The sequence below is a fragment of the Mesocricetus auratus genome, unplaced genomic scaffold (genome assembly GCF_017639785.1).
Source record: "Mesocricetus auratus isolate SY011 unplaced genomic scaffold, BCM_Maur_2.0 Super-Scaffold_100006, whole genome shotgun sequence".
Taxonomy (NCBI): Eukaryota; Metazoa; Chordata; class Mammalia; order Rodentia; family Cricetidae; genus Mesocricetus; species Mesocricetus auratus.
Window position 1 is genome coordinate 63471869 of NW_024429190.1, and position 22395 is coordinate 63494263.

A 22395-nucleotide genomic window follows, 5' to 3' on the forward strand; every position below is an offset into this window, starting at 1 on the left:
TAGAAAGCCCATTCATTCCTAAGCAAGAGATTTACAACATTTCCTCAGCAGTGAGGACATTGTCTTTCAGATTGGCCAGATTTTTTTCCCACAAAGGACAGGTTAATTTTTGAACCAGAGGCAACATGCTATGTTATGAATCTTAGAGGTCAAGCATATATAACTCATGTAATTGATTAATTCATTAGAACTATTGACTCTCTTTCATGTGCCCCTATCCTCGGGGTTTCTTGAAATGCATCCCTTTGCATATTTCCAAGTTCGAGTTTTCAGAGGACTTTCTGAAAGGGTTGATTCATCTAATCTAGAACAAGGTATTGGTTGGAAATTATTTTGAACTTGGAAGGTGACTTTTAGGAATGCATAGACAATCATTCAACTTACCAAAAATACTATCTTTTTATTTAGGTCCATATATTCCTCAGAATATGACTTTGCAAATTTGCTGTCGTAGTCAATGTTGTTAACCTTGAAGCTGACATGGTAGTAGAAAGGTGGTTTTCCTGAGGAGACAAAAGGAAAATAGTTTTTCCATCGTGCACAGCCACTTTCATTCTGAAAAGTCATGCACTCATAAAATGTCAGGTTGCGTGACATCTAAAATTCTTAATGCCCATTGCTTGTGAAAATTGCTTGAGGGGAGGAATGCTAAATTACAACCTTTCACCAAAATGTATTCAAGATTTTTTAATGTAAATTTTTAATATGTCAGTTTGCAAGTTTGAGCAATGTGTTATGAAACAAAATTACATTAAAATATAGTAATTATCTTGGTCTTTGTGTTTACCATACTTTACATTTCTGAACACTAGTCAAATCATAGGATTTCTTACTCACAGAATACCTAAGGAATTAAAAAAGAATAAGGGAGAAAATGAAATAAGTCATGACTTGAAAGTCCTGCGCATTTATTAAACCGAACAAAGAAATGAAGTGTGTGATTTTAGACAGGCAAGGGAATGAAATAGGCCAGGAGCAAGGTTGACCAGAACCACTCAAATTCTTCTAACAGAACAGTGAACACTCTCTTCTTAAATTTTGAGATCACTTTGTATGACTCCAGTCTATATAGTAAGGGGAAGATTATAGAGGGAGGGAAAGTGAGGAGACATAAAAGCAGCAGCATTAAAGTAAAACAGTGAAGAAGTACATTGTACAATGTTTCGAGAAAATTCTTCATGTCAGTGTTTGCAACTAATTATTTGGTGTAGTCTGCCATGACTTTCACAAATAATTAAAGAAAAAAAGTAAAATAAGAGAGTACTTTGTATATGTGGTGTGTGTGTGTGTGTGTGTGTGTGTGTGTTGGTGGGAGTGTGCGCCATGAAGCACGTGTGGAGGTCAGAGGGCAACTTGTGGGAGTCACGCCTCTCCTTCCACCATGTGAGTCTTGGGAATTGAACTCAGGTAGTCAAGTTGGCAGCAAGTGCCCTCAACTATGGGCCATCTTAATGGTCCAGAAAAATAATGTTAAAGTAAAAGCTGCCTCTGCAATTACTTATTTTAGCTGCTGGTTTTCTGGTATTTTCTCCATTACATTAAAATTTTTGACATTAAATATTGTATGTACTGTTTCCTTGCCACAGGTTTTATTTAGAATAATTCCAATGAAACAGATTTTCTCATTACATATTTATTAGCATAAATCCCACATAGCTTATCTTTAGAAATGTAAAAGTTTTGTTATCAGATTGTGAATCTAGGCACTATGGAGTACAGCCTTTTGTAGTTCTTTATCCTATTAAGTCACTGAGTACTGACCCAAAAAGAATAGAAACAAATTGAATGTTTTCATTTGCACTTAAGGAATTAACAGTAGTCATAGTAAAGGGCTAGTTCAAATATAATCCAGACGATGAACAGAAAAGAAAGAGGGCATTAGATCTGTTTTAGGTATTATTTTCACTCATTACAGATTCATTAGAACAAGTATGATTAGCAAAGATTTAAGCTTAAGGGGAAATAAGAGTCCCAATAACTGTCTTCTTTACATTTAAAAACTATTTGAGGCCCGGCAGTGGTAGTGCATGCCTTTAATCCCAGCACTTGGGAGGCAGAGTCAAGTGGATCTCAGTGAGTTTGAGGCTAGCCTGGTCTGTTACACAGAGAAATCTTGCCTCTAAAAAACAAACAAAAAAGTGAGATAACCTTTATTTACTTTCAAAGAAATGGATATTTAGTCTGACTGCCTAGAAAGAAGTTGTCATATAGGAAATGCTATTTTTTATTTTCAATTTGCACTAATCCATTTATCTTTGAACTTGTGCATATATATGTGGGCTTATAATAAACCCATAAACACTATGCCCACTCTTATGCATAGATTCACAGCTGAATGCCATACATATGGCTTATTTTGGTTATATTAGAAGTTGGTCTATGTTCAATGTCTTCAGCTTCAACTTCTGCTGTCTACTTTTCAGACTTGTTGTTTCCTGCTGTGTTCTCTCAGATGGGCCATTGGAGAGTTTACAATGCCCCTTACATAATGTATTGCTCTGCTTGATTTTAAAGATGCACTCTGGGAAGAAAAACTCACATATTTCTAATTTTTGCTCATGGATACAGGGTAAAATTCTGAAGTAATTGAAAGGATATTGAGAAGGCCCTCTTTGCTTGTAGTCTTACATTTATACTTTCACTTACTATTCCCTGAAACTAAAGTACCTATTTGTAGAAGGGTGGAAAAGAGTGAAGAGTTTCCACTTATGATTAGTATAAACATTTTGGGTATAAATTGTACTAGAGGTGATAAAAAGATCAGTGAGAAAGCTTAACTTTCTCCAAACACCAACCATGTGGAATTTATTGATGTTTTCTTTTCCTAGGGTAATACAGTCTCATCTTTTCTGAGCAGATGCTAATTTGAAAACTGTTTTCCAGCCTCTGTTATAGCTAAGAGTTATGATGTTGCATTTGCATTCTGAAAAAAATGGAATGAAAATGCCTTTGGATGTTCTGAGATGTTCTCTTACTGAGAGAAGACACTCTTGCTTTCCTGGTTTCCCTGTGGGATGGCTGGAATGTGGACATAATGACTATAACTAGGACAGATGACTTGGACATTGAGATGATTTTGGCAAAGTAGGACATGTATATCAGAGCAACATGGTTAAAGGAACCTGTATCCTAGCATCTTAGAATTATATAGTGAACTTGGTCACCACCTCTGAACCTCCAAATGTTTTACTGTTGTATGTTTGTCTATCTTCTTTAAGGTCATCTATTCTCAAACTTGGCTCCCTGCCAGAAATACACAGAGAACTTTGGACAGTGCAGGTTCAACTACAGATGTACATCTCATGGTTTTCATAGTCATAAGACTAGAGAAACACAACTTAATTTACTTTTAATTGACATAATATTTATACCACCGAGGCAAGGACCATTGTGGAACAGAGGATAGAAAGATCATGGAAGAGCCAGAGGTTAAAGAGAATTGGAATGAAACAGTGGTTTCTGTGTATGCCAGGGCCTTGAGACTCATGAACTCATAGCACCTGAGGGAGTTGGAATAAAATCAAACTAGTCAGCATTCCAGCATGGAAGAGCTTAAGGCCTCTGGAGGAGAGAGTCAATTTTCTTTGAGGATATGTCTTCTGACAGGTCACCTACACTCCAGTGGATGGCCCCATACCTATGAGAATATAGGCAGCACAAATTGGATGTAAGGGGCTTAAAAAATTAAGCCTCCAGGCAGTGGTAGTGAGCACCTTTAATCCCTGCATTCAGGAGGCAGAGGCAGAAAGGTCTCTGTGAGTTCAAGGCCAGTCTGGTCTACAGAACAAGTTCCACGACAGGCTCCTAAGATACCTTGTCATGAAAAACAAACAAACAAACATACAAACAAATTAAGCCATGAAGTTAAAAGGGATTTGGGGATAGGTAACAGATCTAGGAGAAGTTAGAGGGAGGCATAGAGGTGAACTTAGATCAAAATATACTGTATGTGTATGTATGAAGTTCTAAAGAAATAGTATAATGTTGTATTGAGACAAAAATGCTTTATATTATCAATATCTGTGGTCACCTCATAGTGCAATGGAACGTCTTAACTTATTACTACTATAGAACTATAATTTAGGACTAGTTGGCTAACATTTGATAATATTTTCTCTCCTTTCATCTTCTTTCCTTCCTTCCTTTCTTTATTTCTTTCTATCTTTCTTTCCGAGGCATTGAGAATTGAACTTAAAGATTCATGCAGTCTAAGCAAGTATTTTACCACTGAGCTCTATCCCCAGCCCATTTAGTAGTTCTGTGATACTGAGTTGGTGTTAAAATTCATTGATCTGCAGCAGGGATTATCAATGATCGTATGCAGGATCAAATCTGGTCTGGTTTTGAGTACTCTATGATATAAGTAGCTTTTGCTTTAGAAAGGTTGAAAAACTCAAAATAATAATGAGATTTGGTGATATGCAAAGTTCAAATTTTAGAGTCCAAATACTTATTTGAAAACTTTACTGTGTTAAGTACCTAGATTAGTACATTATTTTAGTGAATGAATGTTAACTCTGTGGACACTTTGACACACCCTTACTCTTTTTCTCTTTTATTTAGAGTAGTAATTTCCCTACTTAAAAAGTTAATGAAAGGGGAGTCCAGGGAAGCAGCTGTTCCTCCGGCAGCATCAGGTAAACAGGCCGGCTTGCCAGCCTGTGTTCCAGTGCCTGCAGATCACCTGGGAACTGCACAGAGCTCCCAATCCCGGCGGGAGCCAAGCACCCCAGACTCCAGATCTTCTCTCCCACCAATGAGACCAGGAAACCAGAGGAGCCAGGGAGACCAGGGGAGTTGCTGTTCCAGATCAGGTACAACAGGACACAGCATAGGGTCCAGGGGACCAGGTAGGAGGCTAAGCGCCCCAGATTCCTGTTCTTCTTCTCCACCCATGGGACCAGAATTTGGACAAGGAATAGAAGAACCACCAGATTATTGGACTTGCTAGCACCCACCAAAAGGGAACTCTTGTCCCCAGACCAGTAAGGGGCTCTTTCTGCACCCACTAGAAGAAGAGATGGGAAAGAGACAATACAAAAACACAGTCAGCAACAGAAAAACAATTATGACACCGCCAGATTCTAGAGACTCCACACCAGCAAGACCCCAACATTCCAATGCGAACGAAGCAGAAGAGAACGACCTTAAAAGCACTTTCATGAAAATGATAGAGGCCCTAAAAGAGGATATAGGAAAATCCCTCAAAGAAATGGAAGAAAAAACAAACCAAAAAATGCAAGAAATGGAAGAAAAAACAAACCAAAAAATGAAAGAATTGGAAGAAAAAACAAACCAAAAGGCAGGAAATGGAAGAAGAAACAAAGCACAAAATGCAAGAAATGGTAGAAAAAACAAAGCAAAAAATGAAAAAATGGAAGAAGAAACACACCAAAAAAGGCAGGAAATGGAAGAAGAAACAAAGCACAAAATGTGAGAAATAGAACAAAAAGCAAACCAAAAAATGCAAGAAATGGAAGAAAGAACAAACCAAAAAATTCATAAAAGGCAACAAACGGATGAAAAGATAAACAGAAAATTGCAAGAAGCAATGCAAACACTGCAAGGGTTGAAAACTGAAATAGAGACATTAAAAAAAACACAATATGAAGAAAGGCAGAAAATAGAAAAGCTGGACAAGCAGTCAGGCACTACCAATACAAGCATTACCAACAGAATAGAAGAGATGGAAGAGAGAATTTCAAGTGTTGAAGATACACTAGGAGAAATGGATTTATCAACCAAAGAAAACCTTAAATCCAACAAATCCTTAACACAAAACATCCAGGAAATATGGGACACCATGAAAAGACCAAACCTAAGAATAATAGGTATAGAAGAAGGAGAAGAAATCCACCTCAAAGGGGCAGAAGGCATATTCAACAAAATCATAGAAGAAAACTTTCCCAACCTTAAGAAAGACATCCCAATGAAGGTACAAGAAGCCTACAGAACACCAAATAGAGTGGACCACAAAAGAAATCCCCTCGCCACATAATAATCAAGACCCCAAACATACAGAATAAAGAAAGAATATTAAGAGCAGCTAAGGAAAAAGGTCAAGTAACATATAAAGGCAGACCTATCAGAATTACACCTGATTTCTCCATGGAAACTCTGAAAGCCAGAAGGTCCTGGATAGATATTCTACCTACACTAAGAGACCATGGATGCCAGCCCAGACTACTATACCTGGCAAAGCTCTCAATCACTACAGACGGAGAAAACAAGATATTCCATGACAAAACTAGATTCAAGCAATATGTGTCCACTAACCCAGCCCTACAGAAAATTTTGGAAGGAAAACTCCAACCCAAGGAAGCTAACTACAACCAGAAAAACATAAGCATTAGAGAATCCCTCTCTACCAACAGCCAAAAGAACAAAGGGGTGAAATTCCACCCATAATTCCACCAACAACAACCATTGCAAATCGAAGAAGGATGAGCAATCAATGGTCATTAATATCCCTCAATATTAATGGCCTTAACTCACCCATAAAAAGACACAGACTAGCAGAATGGATTCGAAGACATAACCCTTCCTTCTGCTGCATACAAGAAACACACCTCACCCTCAAAGACAGACATTACCTGAGAGTTAAAGGTTGGGAAAATTTTTTTCAATCAAATGGACCCAAGAAACAAGCAGGGGTAGCAATCCTAATATCTAACAAACTAGACTTTAAAATAAAATCAATCAAAAGATATGAAGGAGATCATTACATACTCATCACAGGTGAAACCCACCAAGATGAAGTGTCTATCCTGAACATCTATGCCCCAAATACAAAGGCATCCACATTCGTTAAAGAAACATTATTAGAACTTAAATCTCATCTAAAGCCCCACACAGTTATTGTGGGAGATTTCAACACACCACTCTCACCACTAGACAGGAATACCAGACAGAAACTCAACAAAGAAGCAAAGGGTCTAATAGAAGTAATGACCCAACTGGGATTAACAGATATCTATAGAACATTTCATCCACATAAAAAAGAATATACCTTCTTCTCACCACCACATGGAACCTTCTCAAAAATCGACCACATACTTGGCAACATATCAAACCTCAGCAGCTACAAAAAAATTGGAATAACTCCATGCATCTTATCAGACCACCATGCTTTAAAATTAGAATTCAACAACAACACAAATTGCAGAAAACCTACAAACTCATGGAAATTAAATAATGCTCAACTGCACCATCCCTGGGTCAAAGAGGAAATAAAAAAAGAAATTAAAGACTTCCTCGAATTCAATGAGAATGAAGACACAACATACCCAAACCTATGGGGCACTTTGAAAGCAGTGCTACGGGGGGAAGTTCAGAGCACTAAGTGCTCACATGAAGAAACAGGAGAACAGTTATACCAGAGAATTAACATCACAGCTGAAAGCTCTAGAACACAAAGAAGCAAACTCCCCAGGGGGAGTAGACGCCAGGAAATAATCAAATTGAGGGCTGAAATCAATAAAGTAGAAACCAGGAAAACAATACAAAGAATCAATGCAACGAAGAGTTGGTTCTTTGAGAAAATCAACAAGATAGACAAACCTTTGTCCAAACTTACCAAACAGCAGAGAGTGAACACGCAAATTAACAAAATCAGAAATGAAAAGGGGGACATAACAACAGACTCTGAGGAAATCCAGAGAATCATTAGGTCATACTTTGAAAACCTGTACTCCACAAAATTCGAAAATTTAAAGGAAATGGATGACTTCCTGGACAGCTATCATTTGCCAAAACTAAATCAAGAACAGATAAGCAATTTAAGTAGACCTATAACCCCTATGGAAATAGAAGCTGTCATCAAAAGTCTCCCAACCAAAAAAAGTCCAGGTCCAGATGGCCTCAGTGCAGAATTCTACCAGAAATTCAAAGAACAGCTTATACCAATTCTTCTCAAAGTGTTCCACACAATAGAAGCAGAAGGGTCTTTGCCAAACTCTTTCTATGAGGCGTCAATAACCTTGATCCCCAAGCCATACAAAGATACAACTAAGAAAGAGAACTTCAGACTAATATCCCTCATGAACATTGATGCAAAAATACTCAATAAAATACTGGCAAATCGGATCCAAGAACACATCAAAACAATCATTCACCACGATCAAGTAGGTTTCATCCCAGGGATGCAGGGATGGTTCAACATACGAAAATCCATCAACGTAATCCACCATATAAACAAGCTGAAAAACAAAAATCACATGATCATCTCACTAGATGCTGAAAAAGCCTTTTACAAAATCCAACACCCCTTCATGATAAAGGTCTTGGAGAGATCTGGGATAACAGGGACATACTTAAACATAATAAAAGCTATATACAGTAAACCAACAGCCAACATCAAACTAAATGGACAGAAACTCAACGCAATTCCTCTAAAATCAGGAACAAAACAAGGCTGTCCACTCTCTCCATACCTTTTCAACATGGTACTTGAAGTTCTAGCTATTGCCATACGACAACAAAGGGGGATCAAGGGGATACAAATTGGGAAGGAAGAGGTCAAACTTTCACTGTTTGCAGACGATATGATAGTTTACATCAATGACCCAAAGAACTCTACCAGGGAACCCTTACAGCTGATTAACACCTTCAGCAAAGTGGCAGGCCACAAGATCAACTCAAAATCAGTAGCCCTACTATATACAGATGATAAAAGGGCTGAAAGAGAAATCAGAGAAACATCACCCTTTACAATTGCCACAAACAACATAAAATACCTTGGGGTAACGCTAACCAAACAAGTGAAAGACCTGTATCGTAAGAACTTTGAATCTTTAATGAAAGAAATTAAAGAAGCCCTCAGACAATGGAAAGATCTCCCATGCTCTTGGATAGGTAGGATCAATGTAGTAAAAATGGCAATCCTGCCAAAAGCAATCTACAGATTCAATGCAATCCCCATTAAAATCCCAGCACAATTCTTCACAGACCTTGAAAGAACAATAATCAATTTTGTATGGAAAAACAAAAGACCCAGGATAGCCAAAACAACCCTGTTCAACAATGCAACATCCAGAGGCATCACCATCCCTTACCTCAAGCTCTATTACAGAGCTATAGTCCTGAAAACAGCTTGGTATTTTCACAAAAATAGACAGGTAGACCAATGGAATCGAATTGAAAACCCGGGTATTAACCCACACACGTACGAACATCTGATCTTTGACAAAGAAGCTAAAAATATACAATGGAATAAAGAAAGCATCTTCAACAAATGGTGCTGGCATAATTGGAGACTGGCATGTAGAAGAATGCGGATCGATCCATGTCTATCGCCATGCACAAAACTTAAGTCCAAATGGATCAAAGACCTCAACATAAATCCAGCCACACTGAACCTCTTAGAAGAGAAAGTGGGTGGTACCCTTGAACGAATTGGTACAGGAGACAGCTTCCTGAACATAACACCAGTAGCACAGACAGTGAGATCAACAATTAATAAATGGGACCTTCTGAAACTGAGAAGCTTCTGTAAGGCAAAGGACACAGTCAGCAAGACAAAAAGGCAGCCCACAGAATGGGAAAAATATTCACTAATCCCACATCTGACAGAGGGTTGATCTCCAAAATTTACAAAGAACTCAAGAAGCAAGTCTCCAAAACACCAAAGGACCCTATTAAAAAGTGGGCTGCAGAACTAAATAGAGAGTTTTCAATAGAGGAGTCTAAAATGGCTGAGAGGCACTTGAGAAAGTGCTCAACATCCTTAGCCATCCGGGAAATGCAAATCAAAACAACTCTGAGACACCATCTCACTCCTGTCAGAATGGCTAAATTCAAAAACACCAATGACAATTTATGCTGGAGAGGATGTGGCGAAAGGGGGACACTCCTCCATTGCTGGTGGGAGTGCCAACTGGTTCAGCCACTTTGGAAATCAGTATGGAGATTCCTCAGAAAAATGGGAATAAACCTACCACAAGACCCAGCAACTCCACTCTTAGGCATATATCCAAAAGATACCCATTCATACAACAAAATGTCTGTTCCACTATGTTCATAGCAGCTCTATTTGTAATAGCCAGAACTTGGAAGCAACCTAGATGTCCCTCAACCGAAGAGTGGATAGAGAAAATGTGGTACATGTACACAATGGAGTACTATTTAGCAGAAAAAAATAATGGAATCATGAGATTCGCAGGCAAATGGATGACACTAGAAGAAACCATCCTGAGTGAGGTAACCCAGTCACAAAAAAGAGAAACATGGCATGTACTCTCTCATATATGGATTTTAGACATAGATCTGGGAAGTGCCAGCCTACAATCCTATGGCCAGAGAGTCTGGGAAACAGAAACTTCATTTAGTGGCTGATCGAAGAAGAGGCAGACTCCCTTGGTTAAGTACTGAGCTGAACTCAAGAAAGCCAGTAACAGAGAGGGAGGACCGATGATCAAAGGGATTAAGACTGGGCTGGTTTAACCCCCAGAAACAGCTGACCAGACAAAGGTTAACTCTTGAATCCCAGGCATCAGCCTGGGAATCCAGCATGGGACTGATCAAGACCCCCTGAATCTGGGTGTCAGTGAGGAGGCCTAGGGAATCTATTGAGCCTTGGGCAGCAGATCAGTACCCATCCCAAGTATACACACGGACTTTGGACTCCCATAGAACAATGTGAGGTGCACTCTCACCCTGAACTCTTGGGGAAGGGTCTAGGCCCTGCCCTATATGAAATGACAGACTATGGACATCCCCATGGAGGGCCTCACCCTCCCTGGGGGAATGAGGGGATAACGGGGGGGGGGTTGGGAGGAGGGCACGGGAGGAGGGGAGGCAATGGGAGAGGGACTTGGAACTGACTTGTGAAGCAACCTCGTTTCTTATCTAAATTTAAACTGGAAAATAAAATTTAAAAAAAAGTTAATGAAATACTGGGATTGGAGAGATGGCTCAGTAGGTGAGAAGATTTCAGGTTATTTACCATTACCCAGATGGGGGTTTCAAGTCATGAGTATCTGACGCCCTCTTCTGAACTCAACAGGCACTAAACACATGTGGTGAGCAAATATACATACAGGCAAAACACTCAAACACATAAATTTTAAAGATAATAATAAAAATAAAAGAATGATTATCATTTAAGGTAACATGAAGCAAAGAAAGGAAGTAATCCATGAGGTAAAACAGTTCTGTGCTTTGGTTTTCTCAGTTGTTCTTTAGCTAAAGACTGATTCCAGTGAAATAATAGTTGTGAAAATATGGCCCATAATTTCTGGGTTTGGAGTTTACCATGGTGAACTGCCAAATAGTTAAATACTACAGATTCATTCAAAAGGAAATGTATGTATGTACCTCTGTGTGCTTCCAACCTTTGATTTGTGCTTTCTGGCTGGAGTAGTCTTGACTACAGTTCCTTTCCATTGACAAATTCATCTATGGTGCTTGTGTTTATTCCTTCTTCAGCATTTAGGCTTAAGACTCCCCTGTCATTTCTTTAACTGGAGATATAAATGCTCTGTGGTCCTGAAAAGGACCTCAAATGATGAAGATTCTTTGCTGGAAAGTCTCTACTTGCTCCCTTGACCTTGGCTTTTCATGGGAATTGTCTCTTCTTTACACTACCCAAACACCATGAACCACTTCTCTTTGTTTTAAGGTTTATTTATTTATATTTATTTGTGTGTCTGTGTGATTTTTCAACTGTATGTGGGTACCTTCAGAAGATGGAAGAGATAGTCAGAATCCCTGGAGCTGGAATTACAGAAATTTGTGAGTTCCCTTTTAGATGGATGTTCTGGGAACTGAACTAGGGTCCTCTGGAAGTTCTACAAGTTCTCTTGACCACTGAGCCGTCTCCCCAGCTTAACAACTCATTACCTACATTTTAGATATTCCACATGAGAAGCAGACTTAAGTCTGTTGTATTCCTTAATGTATAAGGATCTTTCCAGGATAACATTGTTCTGCTTTATGAAGTCAATTTCTCAGCCTGATGTGAAGTGAAAATATCAATTCATCAACATTAAGTTGATGATAATATTGTAAGAAATAAAAGCTCATATATTTCCAAACGTAATTTCCTTAAATAATCTCTTCTTACCTTCAGTTTCTGGCACCTACTCTTGATGAATGAGTTTAGAATCTGTCTTTTTTTAAAGGCGAGGTTTCTCTGTGTAACAGTCCAGGAACTCACTTTGTAGACAAGGATGGCCTTGAACTCACTGATCTCTACCTACCTCTACCTCCCAAGTGCTGGGATTAAAGACATGGGCCACCGCCACCTGGCTAGTGTCTATCTTGTAAGCAAGTACTTAGTCATAGGTGTTTGTTTGTTTTTGTTTTTGGCATATGTTATAGCAGTTGTAACACCTATCATTACAACCTGTCTAATGAGTGTTCATGGAAGATAGAGTGGAAACAGTTCAAATCCCCTACTTCCTGGGGCGGGGATGCCTAAATAGTTCACTGTGCACTGTTCTCTCTATTTCAGTCTGTGTCAGTGTTGTTTTCCTGTGTAAACTCTTCCCATTCCTTCCCTCCACTTTCCCTCTGTACCCCCAGTCCTCTCCCCTCTCTGTTTCTGTTCAGAAAGGGGAAGGTTGCCCATGGGTGTTAACAAAGCATGGCATATCAAGTTAAAATAGGACTAAGCTCCTCCCCTTGTATTAAGACTTGGTAAAGTAACCTGGTATGAGGAGTAGGTTCTCCAAAGCCTGCCAAACCATCAGGGACAGGTCCTGCTCCCACTGTGAGAAGTCCGCAAGTAGATTAAGGTATACAACTGTCACACAAATATAGATGGCCTAGCTTGGTCCCATGAGGACTCCTTAGCTGTTGGTCAGTGTCTGTGAGCTCCTATGAGCCCATGTTAGTGGTCTCTGTGGGTTCCCTTGTGATGACTTTAACTATTCTCATATATTGCCTACATTGCTTTTCTCAAAATTTTATTTTATCCAATTAGCAGTTTTTTCACTTATTTTATATACCAACTACAGTTTCCCCTTATTTCTCTCCTCAAGTTCTCCCTCCCATCCACTCCTCCTCCACTTCCATCCAGAAAGGGGCAGGCCTCCCATGGGTTTGAACAAAGCATGGCACATCAAATTAAAGTGGGATGGAGCTCCTCACCTTGCATCAAGGCTGAGTGAAGTAATCCAGCATGGAGAACAGGTTCCCAAAAGCCAGTTAAGCTCTAGGGACAGGTCCTTATTGCTTACATTACTTATAAAAATTTCCTCATGTGCAAATATAGATACTGTGTTTTCTTGCTCATATGGGGAAGCTATAAAAATTGATCATATAAAAACAGAGAAAAGAATAGTGGTCTGTAGGAAGTTCTAGGAAAGGGAGAACAAAGAGGTGTCAGATGACAAGTGCTAGGTACACTCAGATGGAAGAAATAAATTTTAGATAAGTATATTTTATGATCATATGTTTTATAAAGAACTAGAAGAACATAAACTGATGATTATAAACACAAAGAAATTTAAGCAAATGGACATGGTAATTGCCTTGATTATTAAACATTATATACATGTATCAAATTACACACTGTGCCTCAATATGCACAATAAAATATTTTTAGTGATGAAAAGAATGTCTTCATGCTTAAAATGATCAAAAGAAGACGCAGAAAACTTGACACAATGCTATACTTATAAAAGCTCAGTGATCTTAGAATTTTTCCTATTTTATGCATAAAAATAATGAAAATTTGTACACATATTTTCCTTCACTGTTCAATATTAGAGAAGACTCTACATTTAAGGAAGAATTTTATGAGTAGGAAATATTGTACAGAGGAAACACAGGCTTTGGAGTAGAAAATCCTATTTCTTTAGTAAGATATCTCAAGTTCCTTAGCTTAATATTTATTTGTTAGTTCATTGATTGTCTCCTCAAAGAGTTACCAAGTTCAACAAATAGGGAGTGTGTCTACTTTCTTCATTAATGTAGCCTCAATTCCCAAATATTTCAAAAAACAAAACAAAATAAAACAAAACAAAATACCGCATCTCTAGTTTTAGAATGCACTGAGTAAAAGTCACTTGAGGACAAAGTCTGAGGACAAAGTTTTGGTATGAATATTCACTATCTTAATTGTAATGATAGTGCTGTGACTCATATGTCAAAACTCATAAAATATATGTTACATGTGCAATTTTTACATATTTGTTGTTATTCAATAATCTTAAATGTTAGTGTAGTCAATGTTAATGGCCACAGGGTAAAAATGCATAACAAGCACACAAAAACTTTTGTTTCCTTTCCATATTCAAATTTCTTAGTTTTCCAATATAGTGTCAACAAAACCTTGTGACTGAAAAGATAAACATAGTGAGTACTTACCACAGGCAACAAAATAGGCAATCAGTCCAATTACTACTGCAGCAACCACCGTCATTAAGATGACTAGGGTAATCTTTCCACATCTTGTGAGTCTTACTTTTGTTTTGGACTCTGTTCTGAGTAAAAGGACAGGAAGGTGTCAGTAATATCTTGATTTGGGATCTTGGGAATGCATATGAACTTAAAGTGTAAAAGTGTGTTATTTTACATTAATGATATATTCAATAGACGGATGAGTTCGGAAATAGTGTAGAATTAGTGGATATCCTATTGGGGATGCTTAGTTTTAAGTACCTATAATCAATAATGGTAATACAAAATCAATATTCTTTTATTCCTTCAAAGAATATTTGTAATTGGTTTTCTCTGCCAGGCACTAATGTAGGAACAGTTACCTGTAACCTTATGGAGCTTATAAACTACTGAGTGCAGATAAAAAGTACAAAAATAAGTAAGTTTAATTTATAAGTGGTTATAAAATATTAGATGCTATAGAAAAATTAGGACTGGGAAGATCATATATGGGTTTTTGTGTTAGCCATAGCTGTGATAAATTGCTACTAAGTAGAGTGATCAGGGTAAAGTACAAGCATAGTTAACACAGGTAAGGGAGGTTTGCATACTGACATACTGACATCTGGAAAACTTCAGACAAAGACAATGACTCAAGGAAGACCCAGGGGTGACGACAAGTGTGGCATACTAGGTAGTGTGGCTGGAGTAGTGGATGAGGGCAGTGAAGCGTAATGGGGAAGTAAGGTTGGGAGCCATTAAGGCCCAGATTTCCTGAGCCTCATGATAATAATTTTGGTTTTTCACAGCAAAATGGCAGCATTGAGCAGTATTATATGATAGACAGTAATGACTTGGCCTAATATTTTGTGGAACATCTTTGGAAGCTGTGAATAAGAAATTGCAGAGAGCATGTAGAAAGAGAGGGATAGGACAGAAAATATGACAATGACTGAAACAGAAGATGATGTTGGCTAAGACTGGGAGAACAAAGGAGGAACAAAGAGGTTGAATTTTGTATATATTTTAAATTTAATGCTGAGGAGATATCCTGATGGAAAGTTGGGTTGTGAGAGAGGAACTGAGGATGTGTTCTAGGTATTTACCTGGAACATGTAAAAGATGGTGTTGTCATCATGTAAGATGAAAGGATTTTGTGCAGCTGTATTGTTGTTACAGATGTTCAGCAGGCATTCCCAAGGCAATGCGGGTCAGATATATAAGTGTGAAATTTGGAAAAGGAGTGTGAGTTGGTCATGCTAGTTTGTCATCTCTGAGCATGTAGATTAGAGTCTAGCAGTGGATGTCAATACCAAGGGAGTCAGGGTGGGCAGAGAAGACCAAGATAGGATAACCTGCATAGTGTTTTTTTGTTAGAATATTAGAGAGAAAGAAGACCAGGTAGAGGATAGATGCCAAAAGAAATAACCAGTGAGGGGTGGGAAAGCCAGGCAAAGTGGATTCTTGAGGCCAGTGGAGGTGAATCCAGGACAAGGAACAAGCTAAGCTGTACTAGAAGGTAGCTCAGGTAGAAATGCCCAATATACTGCCTCTATGCATGCCAATGTCCAGGTTGTGATATTGTAGTACAGATTACTGTCAAGGAAAATTATTTAAAGGATATAAGAAATTTATACTATTTTTATAGTTGTATAAAAGTCTGCAATTACTTCAAAGTAGAACATTGATTTGAAATGTTTTAAAAATACAACAACATGTCTAGGGAAAGCATTCTATGAACTAATTGAATCAGGTAGGGAATGAGGATGTGAATCACAGATGATCATCATAAAGATGATTTTCCTAGAAAGCTTCAAGAACAACACAGAGTTTAGGAGACAATGGAACTAGTGGAAATAGAGACTTGATCACTGGATTTTACTTCAGAGAGTTTGCTGAAAGAAAAGTTGAGTGAAGAAAAGGCACTATACCAGGGGAGGAAGCAGCATAACGACTTTTAAGAACTCTGAATACTCATAAAAAAAGAGACTAGTTGGACAGATGGCCACCTTCCTATTTCATAAACTTAAGAACTATGTTTTATAATGCTACTTCATGTTTTTATGTAGTTTTTTCAAGTAGTTCACCTAGGTAATTTGTATTTCATCTAAAAAATAAGAGCACCTTTCTCACTGGGCCATGGTGGCACACACACTTAATCCCAGCACTCAGAGGCAGACGCAGGTAGATATCTGTGAATTCTAGGCCAGCCTGGTCTACAGACCAAATTCCAGGACAGGCTCCAAAACAATACAGAGAAACCCTGTCTTAAAAAAGGTACCTTTCTGTGACCACTGGTATACCTAGTGAATCTATCATTGATTACTTAATGTCCATTAATACCAAATTCACATTTAATGACTTCAAAATGCCTTTTACATATTTTTGTTTGAGCTGAACTTAAATCAAAATTTCTACATTACATTTGGTTGTTCCATATCTCAACTTTTTAAACTTGAAATAGTTTTCAAATTATACATTTTTCTTTTCTTTTTTGACATTGCTCTGTTGTAATTCTTGATCAAATTAGTTCATAGAACACTTTCCCTAGAAATTTGCTGTATTTTTCAAACATTTAAAATCAATGTTCTACTTTGAAATAATTGCAGATTTTTATGCAACTATAAAAATAATATAAATTTTTTGTATCCTTTAAATAATTTTCCTTGACAGTATTCTGTAACACAATAGCACAACCTGAACATTGGCATTCATAGAGGCAGTATATTGGGCATTTCTATGAACAGAGGCCCCTAATGTTTCCTTTTACCCATTTGTCCATTCATTTCCTGTTCTCTCACCCTCTTTAACCATTGACAATCATCATTCTGTTTTCCTTTCATATTTTTTTGTATTGCAAGAACATTATAGAATAAAATCATATGATATGTAACTTTTGGGGATATGCTGTTTTTCATTCAGCTGTGGATTTTTTTCATTACTATTTACAGATCATGAGGTTAAGTGCATCTTAGAAACAATAGAGGAACAATACAGAGAATATATAAAATTTTAATTCATCTTTAAAATCTATATGTATGTGCATATGTGATGGGGTGCAAATGTCTGTGGATGTGTATGCAAAGGTCAGAGATCAATGTTGTGTGTCTTTCTTTCTCTCTCTACCTTTTAAATGAGCAAATCCAAATTTATTTTAATGACATGCAATTTTAGAAACCTCATAAGTTAGTGAGAGCCCTGGGTCCCTGGGATAAGATCTCAGTATGGAAACATGTAATGTCTCCCTGCGAGTCATCCAATTCATAGCCACAGACTCAGAAAACCAACTGTCTTTTCAGTACGTTTCACCTCAGTGTTCCAGTCAGTCACCCAACATGGGGTTTCTGATCTAGTTAGACCCCCAAGAGCTGCATGTCTTTGCCATTCCCACACTGTGATTATAGGCACTGTGCCCTAAACTTGGCCTTTTACTTGAGGGCTGGGGGTCTCAGCTTAGGTCCTCATGGTTGCACAGCAAAAACTTCACCTATGGAGTCCTTCCCTGACCTTAAAAAGCTATTATGAGAAGCCGTCTTATGATTTACAAGCTGGGAAGCAATTTTTTTGATATATTTATGTTTCAAGACTGTAAACGCTATTTTGTCTTTCAAATGTGGAAGAAGTATAACTGGAAATAAACTGAAGGATTTATGAATATTTGTTAATCACTTCACATTTTTCCTCATAAATGTTACATGAAAGAACTCTGCAAAATTAGCTTGTTCCATGTGCTCTATCTTGCTGTCGGCTTGCAGGACTTCCATAAGAAGTTCCACAGACTAGAAATGGTAGTGCAGAAAGTTGCATTCTTGTTTATGGAGGATGGAAATCCGAGAATAAGATTCTGGTGGACTCACAACCTCCTGAGGCCAAGCTCCTTAACCTGTCGTGGAGGGTCTTCCTCTGTCACTTCATACTGTTCTTTTGCTCTCATGTGATCACTCCTCTTCTTATAAGAACAAGCATAGTCATCCTGGGTTAGATTCTATCTGAAAACCTCACCTTAATATAACTGCTCCATTTTAGTTTTCCTTAGATGCATTCATGTTCTGAGATACCAGGTGCCAGAATAGTAATATATTAATGTATGAATGGGAGGGCACAATTAAATTCATATATATATATTTATGTTTTATGTAAATATTTTAATTTGTATTAATGTTAAGAGTTATTATTAATACATGCATAAATATCAATATTTTATATGAGCACAAACTCATAATTTGTTTTGTATGTCACATTCTATATTTTATATTCTATATTTTATCTAGTGTATATACTACCCATTTATGTGCATATGTATCTGTGTATTACATGCTTACATGCTCATATGGATGTCTTTAGGATATTTCTAACATCAAGAAGCATTAATATATATTTTAGCGACTATATGAGATACTGGTCAATTTGAATCATCCATATTAGTGCCTGTTTTATTTTGATTTTCATTTGGTAATAAAATCAACTATCTGTTAGGAAGTCTACTTTTTAGCTAGTTGGTGCTGATTACTTGAATGAATAATTTTTCCTATAGAAACAGTATCAGCTAGGATTCTAACATCAATGACATTTCCAAGTGTTTTTCAGAAGTTTTATTTTACTTCAGATAAGATTCTCATCACTAAAAAGTACATTGCCTAAATTTTTTACACATAGAAATTGTCTCTCAATGTTTCCATATGATGCCTTAGAACTTTTTGGGTTGGTAGAAGAGAATTACTCCAGATGTGTAGCAACCACCACACAACCCTTTCCAGGTAAGCCTTGAAATCCTGGCTTCAAGAGATTCTTCTGGTTTAGATTGAAAATATATTCTCCAGTTGGATCAACTCATATATTGAATCTAGAATAGTGTTTAAAATCTTGGGTGAAGTAAGTGACTCAATGATAGGCTAAACCCTGGTAATTTCACACTGTGCATGTACTCTCAGATGTGCATGTGCTCTCAGACATTTTCCTCCATAGTTTAGCAGTAAATGCATGTCATTTTACTCACATAGCTCGCCACTAAGTCCCAATGAAAATGTTACAAATGGGGTCTATTTCTCAACTCTTTTTAATTGTGTCCTTATGATAGATTGACCCATTTAAAATTCTGCTTCTATAAGTAAGAATGAATGCTAGCAGTTTTATAATAATTTATAGATATTTAGAAACCATTTACCGGTTTACCTTCTGATTTCTTGCAAACCTATGTAGCAGTGATTCTTGGATGTAAGAATTTGTTTGTCTGGTGTGGAATCTTCATATGACTTCAAAGTTCCCTAATACAACTTTCCTGGAGGGAGAAACTTCCTGGTTGGGGAGCTGGGAGGGAATTTGCAGATCATCCATCCTAAATTTCCGATTATAAAGAGGGCGGACAACCTTTATAGTGATCTTGCTCTGGGGTGTGGCAGTAAGGGGGCAAGCGAGCTGCACTATGGCTATCCTCATAATGTAGGTGAGGTGAGGATTAGAGCTTCCTTCACAGCCCAGAAATTCTTCCTATTTCCAAAGGCTTTATTGGAGCAGAGCTGCACATTCCTAAACCCAAGGGGAAAGTCCCACTTTGTTGTTATTCTTTTCTCTAGCACATTCTTACAGACAACACCAGGCTTGGGAATTCTACTTTCCTAAACTCCTACTAGTAGACGAAATGTTGTTTGAAAAGCAAACTGCCTAACATGAGACAGAAGTTGAGTCTTGGTAAGGAGTTGAGGTAAAGAACAGAAACTCTTGATTTTAGCAACACATTTATTTTCCACATGCATGTGGCTAATGAAGTGTGTATTAGAGTCATTTGGGTACAATGATAAGATTAGTGATGTGAAGGATTATTTACAAAGGACATCCAGGGATTTCCAACTTTAGTCTAAATAAAATATTCAAGTCCTTGAAATCAACTTGAAGCCTGTCTTCACAGTGCTGCTCAGATAATATTTGTGCCATATAAGAGGCTAATTAAGTTGATCTGAAGGACGTAGAATACACCACTTAGGACATGAGCTGTTTTAAGGAGGTATTGATAGTAACTTAGTTTCACGGAAAATATTTCAGTATTTCTCTAGCAGTTAAATAAGCTAAATGTTAATGTGAAAAGCTGAATTATTAAAGTTGTTTATGGAAAATTGCAACATCCCAACATGCTGGTCACCCAGAATCTAGATTTTGCCCAGACTTGTGTCATGTACATATGGTAGTTGTCAATGACACTTATCAGTGTCTGCATTTTGTGATAGTACTGGAAAGAATAGTGTGTATGCAAACACTTACCTCCGTGTTTATCTGATTAGCTTAAAAACTAAAATATAAATTAAATACTCTGGTCCACCTGCCTCCTTTATAATAGTAGGTCAGCACATTTCTTTGTCTTCTGGGCCAGTTACATCACTGCTAAAGTCAAGAACAAAAATCTCCTTTTGGAGCCGGGAGTTGGTGGTGCACGCCTTTAATCCCAGCACTCGGGAGGCAGAGGCAGGTGGATCTTTGTGAGTTCGAGATCAGCCTTGTCTACAAGAGCTAGTTCCAGCACAGGCTCCAAAGCCACAGAGAAACCCTGTCTCGAAAAACCAAAAAAAAAAAAATCTCCTTTTGGTTTTGTCTTTACCTCTGAATTCAATGTAAAATCATGCTGCTAAAAATATAGAGTAGTGAAGCACTGTAGTTTTCCAATAATTAAAAAATAAGACCCCTGCTTTTTATCACTTCCAAGGGGAATAATAGCACAGTAAATAAAACAGTAAGCACAACTACATCTCCATCACCCCACACTACTAGAAACGTGAGTGAGTGTGGTGTGTGTGTGTGTGTGTGTGTGTGTGTGTGTGTGTGTGCTTAGTTTCCTTTCTGTATTCAGAGTGAAATTGTCTTTTAAAGAGATGCCTGGCCCAAATCTTCAACTTTCAGTTATTCCACAGGAACACCTTGCTTATAATTGAAGGGTTTCTCAGGAAATTTAGAGTTAACTCTAATGGTGAAAATTCTTCCACTAAATCTTTTTTCCTTCCGTTTTGAATTTGTATTGGTTCTATATCCATAAAAAGTGGAAGGAGCTGCTCCTTTGTTTTGTTTTGCTTTTTTGCTGGTTGTGGTGAAACTGATAATTTTAAGAACTTTTCCACAGTGTCTTCCTGAGCCGTAACAAACTCTCCAGCTGCCACCCCCATGCCCCTGGCCCTTACACACACCTGTTCTGCAGGGATGTCCATGGCTCTTCGCTCCTCCGAGGCTGTCCCCTTGCCATCTTCCCCTCGAGTGCTGCGTGACACAGTCATCCTCCACCTATTTAGCTTACTAGAATCTATGGCTTTTATGTGTTTTATGATAATGGCATAATGATAATACTTAGCACTTACACAACTTTTCGTCTTCAAAGTGCTTTCCAAACATTTACTAATTAATTTTAAAACATTAGTAAACCATGAGCTGTGTATATGCCAATCCATAAATAATAAACAGTCATATCACCCCAGTGGGGGCAAAATTTAGAATTAGGTTGTGGTGACTAAGGAAGCAGCTAGACCGGCTGGCCTGAGAAGGGTGGGTTTGTGTGTCCTGCATCGAGAGACAGTTCTTGCTCTCCATACTCCCTGCTTAGACTTCACTTCTAAAACTTCTGGCAATTTCTCTTTGTTCCCTGTGAACAGCCAATGGCTCTTTAAGCCCTAACCTTCCATTAGGCTCTGAATATTTTCCAACCCATAACTCTCTTGCAACCATATATCATCCTTCCATGAGTTCCCTCCTGAAATTTTTACTGCCACTTTAATTCTAGTGCTCTTTCAAGAATGCTTGATACTCTGAAATCTACAGGGTGTTGATTTTTAATTAAAAGATAAATGGCTTTAACCAGCAATTTTCCACATTTTGGATGGAATTCTGGTTTCTTGTAGCCAATTTTGATACTGGTGTAGAGGCAAGATAGGACACATCTTTTTTATTTTCTTTCTTTTTTTTTTGTAGGAGACGAAAGGATTTATTTGGTTCACATTTCCATATTGCTGTTTATCACTGAAGGGAGTCAGGACAGGAAGTCAAACAGGGTAGGAACCTGGAGGCAGGAACTGTGCAGAGGCCATTGAGAGGTGCTGT

At 37.9% G+C, this 22395-nt stretch overlaps 1 protein-coding gene across 1 annotated transcript in view; it reads right to left on the reverse strand.

Moving 5' to 3' along the window:
* LOC101823178 (transmembrane protease serine 11C) overlaps window positions 1-21547 on the reverse strand; it is a 53550-nt gene extending 32003 nt beyond the window's left edge. Inside the window, exons 1-3 of the mRNA XM_040746587.1 lie at window positions 21492-21547; window positions 14311-14426; window positions 385-503 (exon numbers count right to left, since the gene is read on the reverse strand). Coding sequence (XP_040602521.1) covers window positions 385-503; window positions 14311-14426; window positions 21492-21547 — 291 coding nt within the window. The remainder of the gene's footprint in view (window positions 1-384; window positions 504-14310; window positions 14427-21491) is intronic.
* Window positions 21548-22395: the final 848 nt, after the last annotated feature.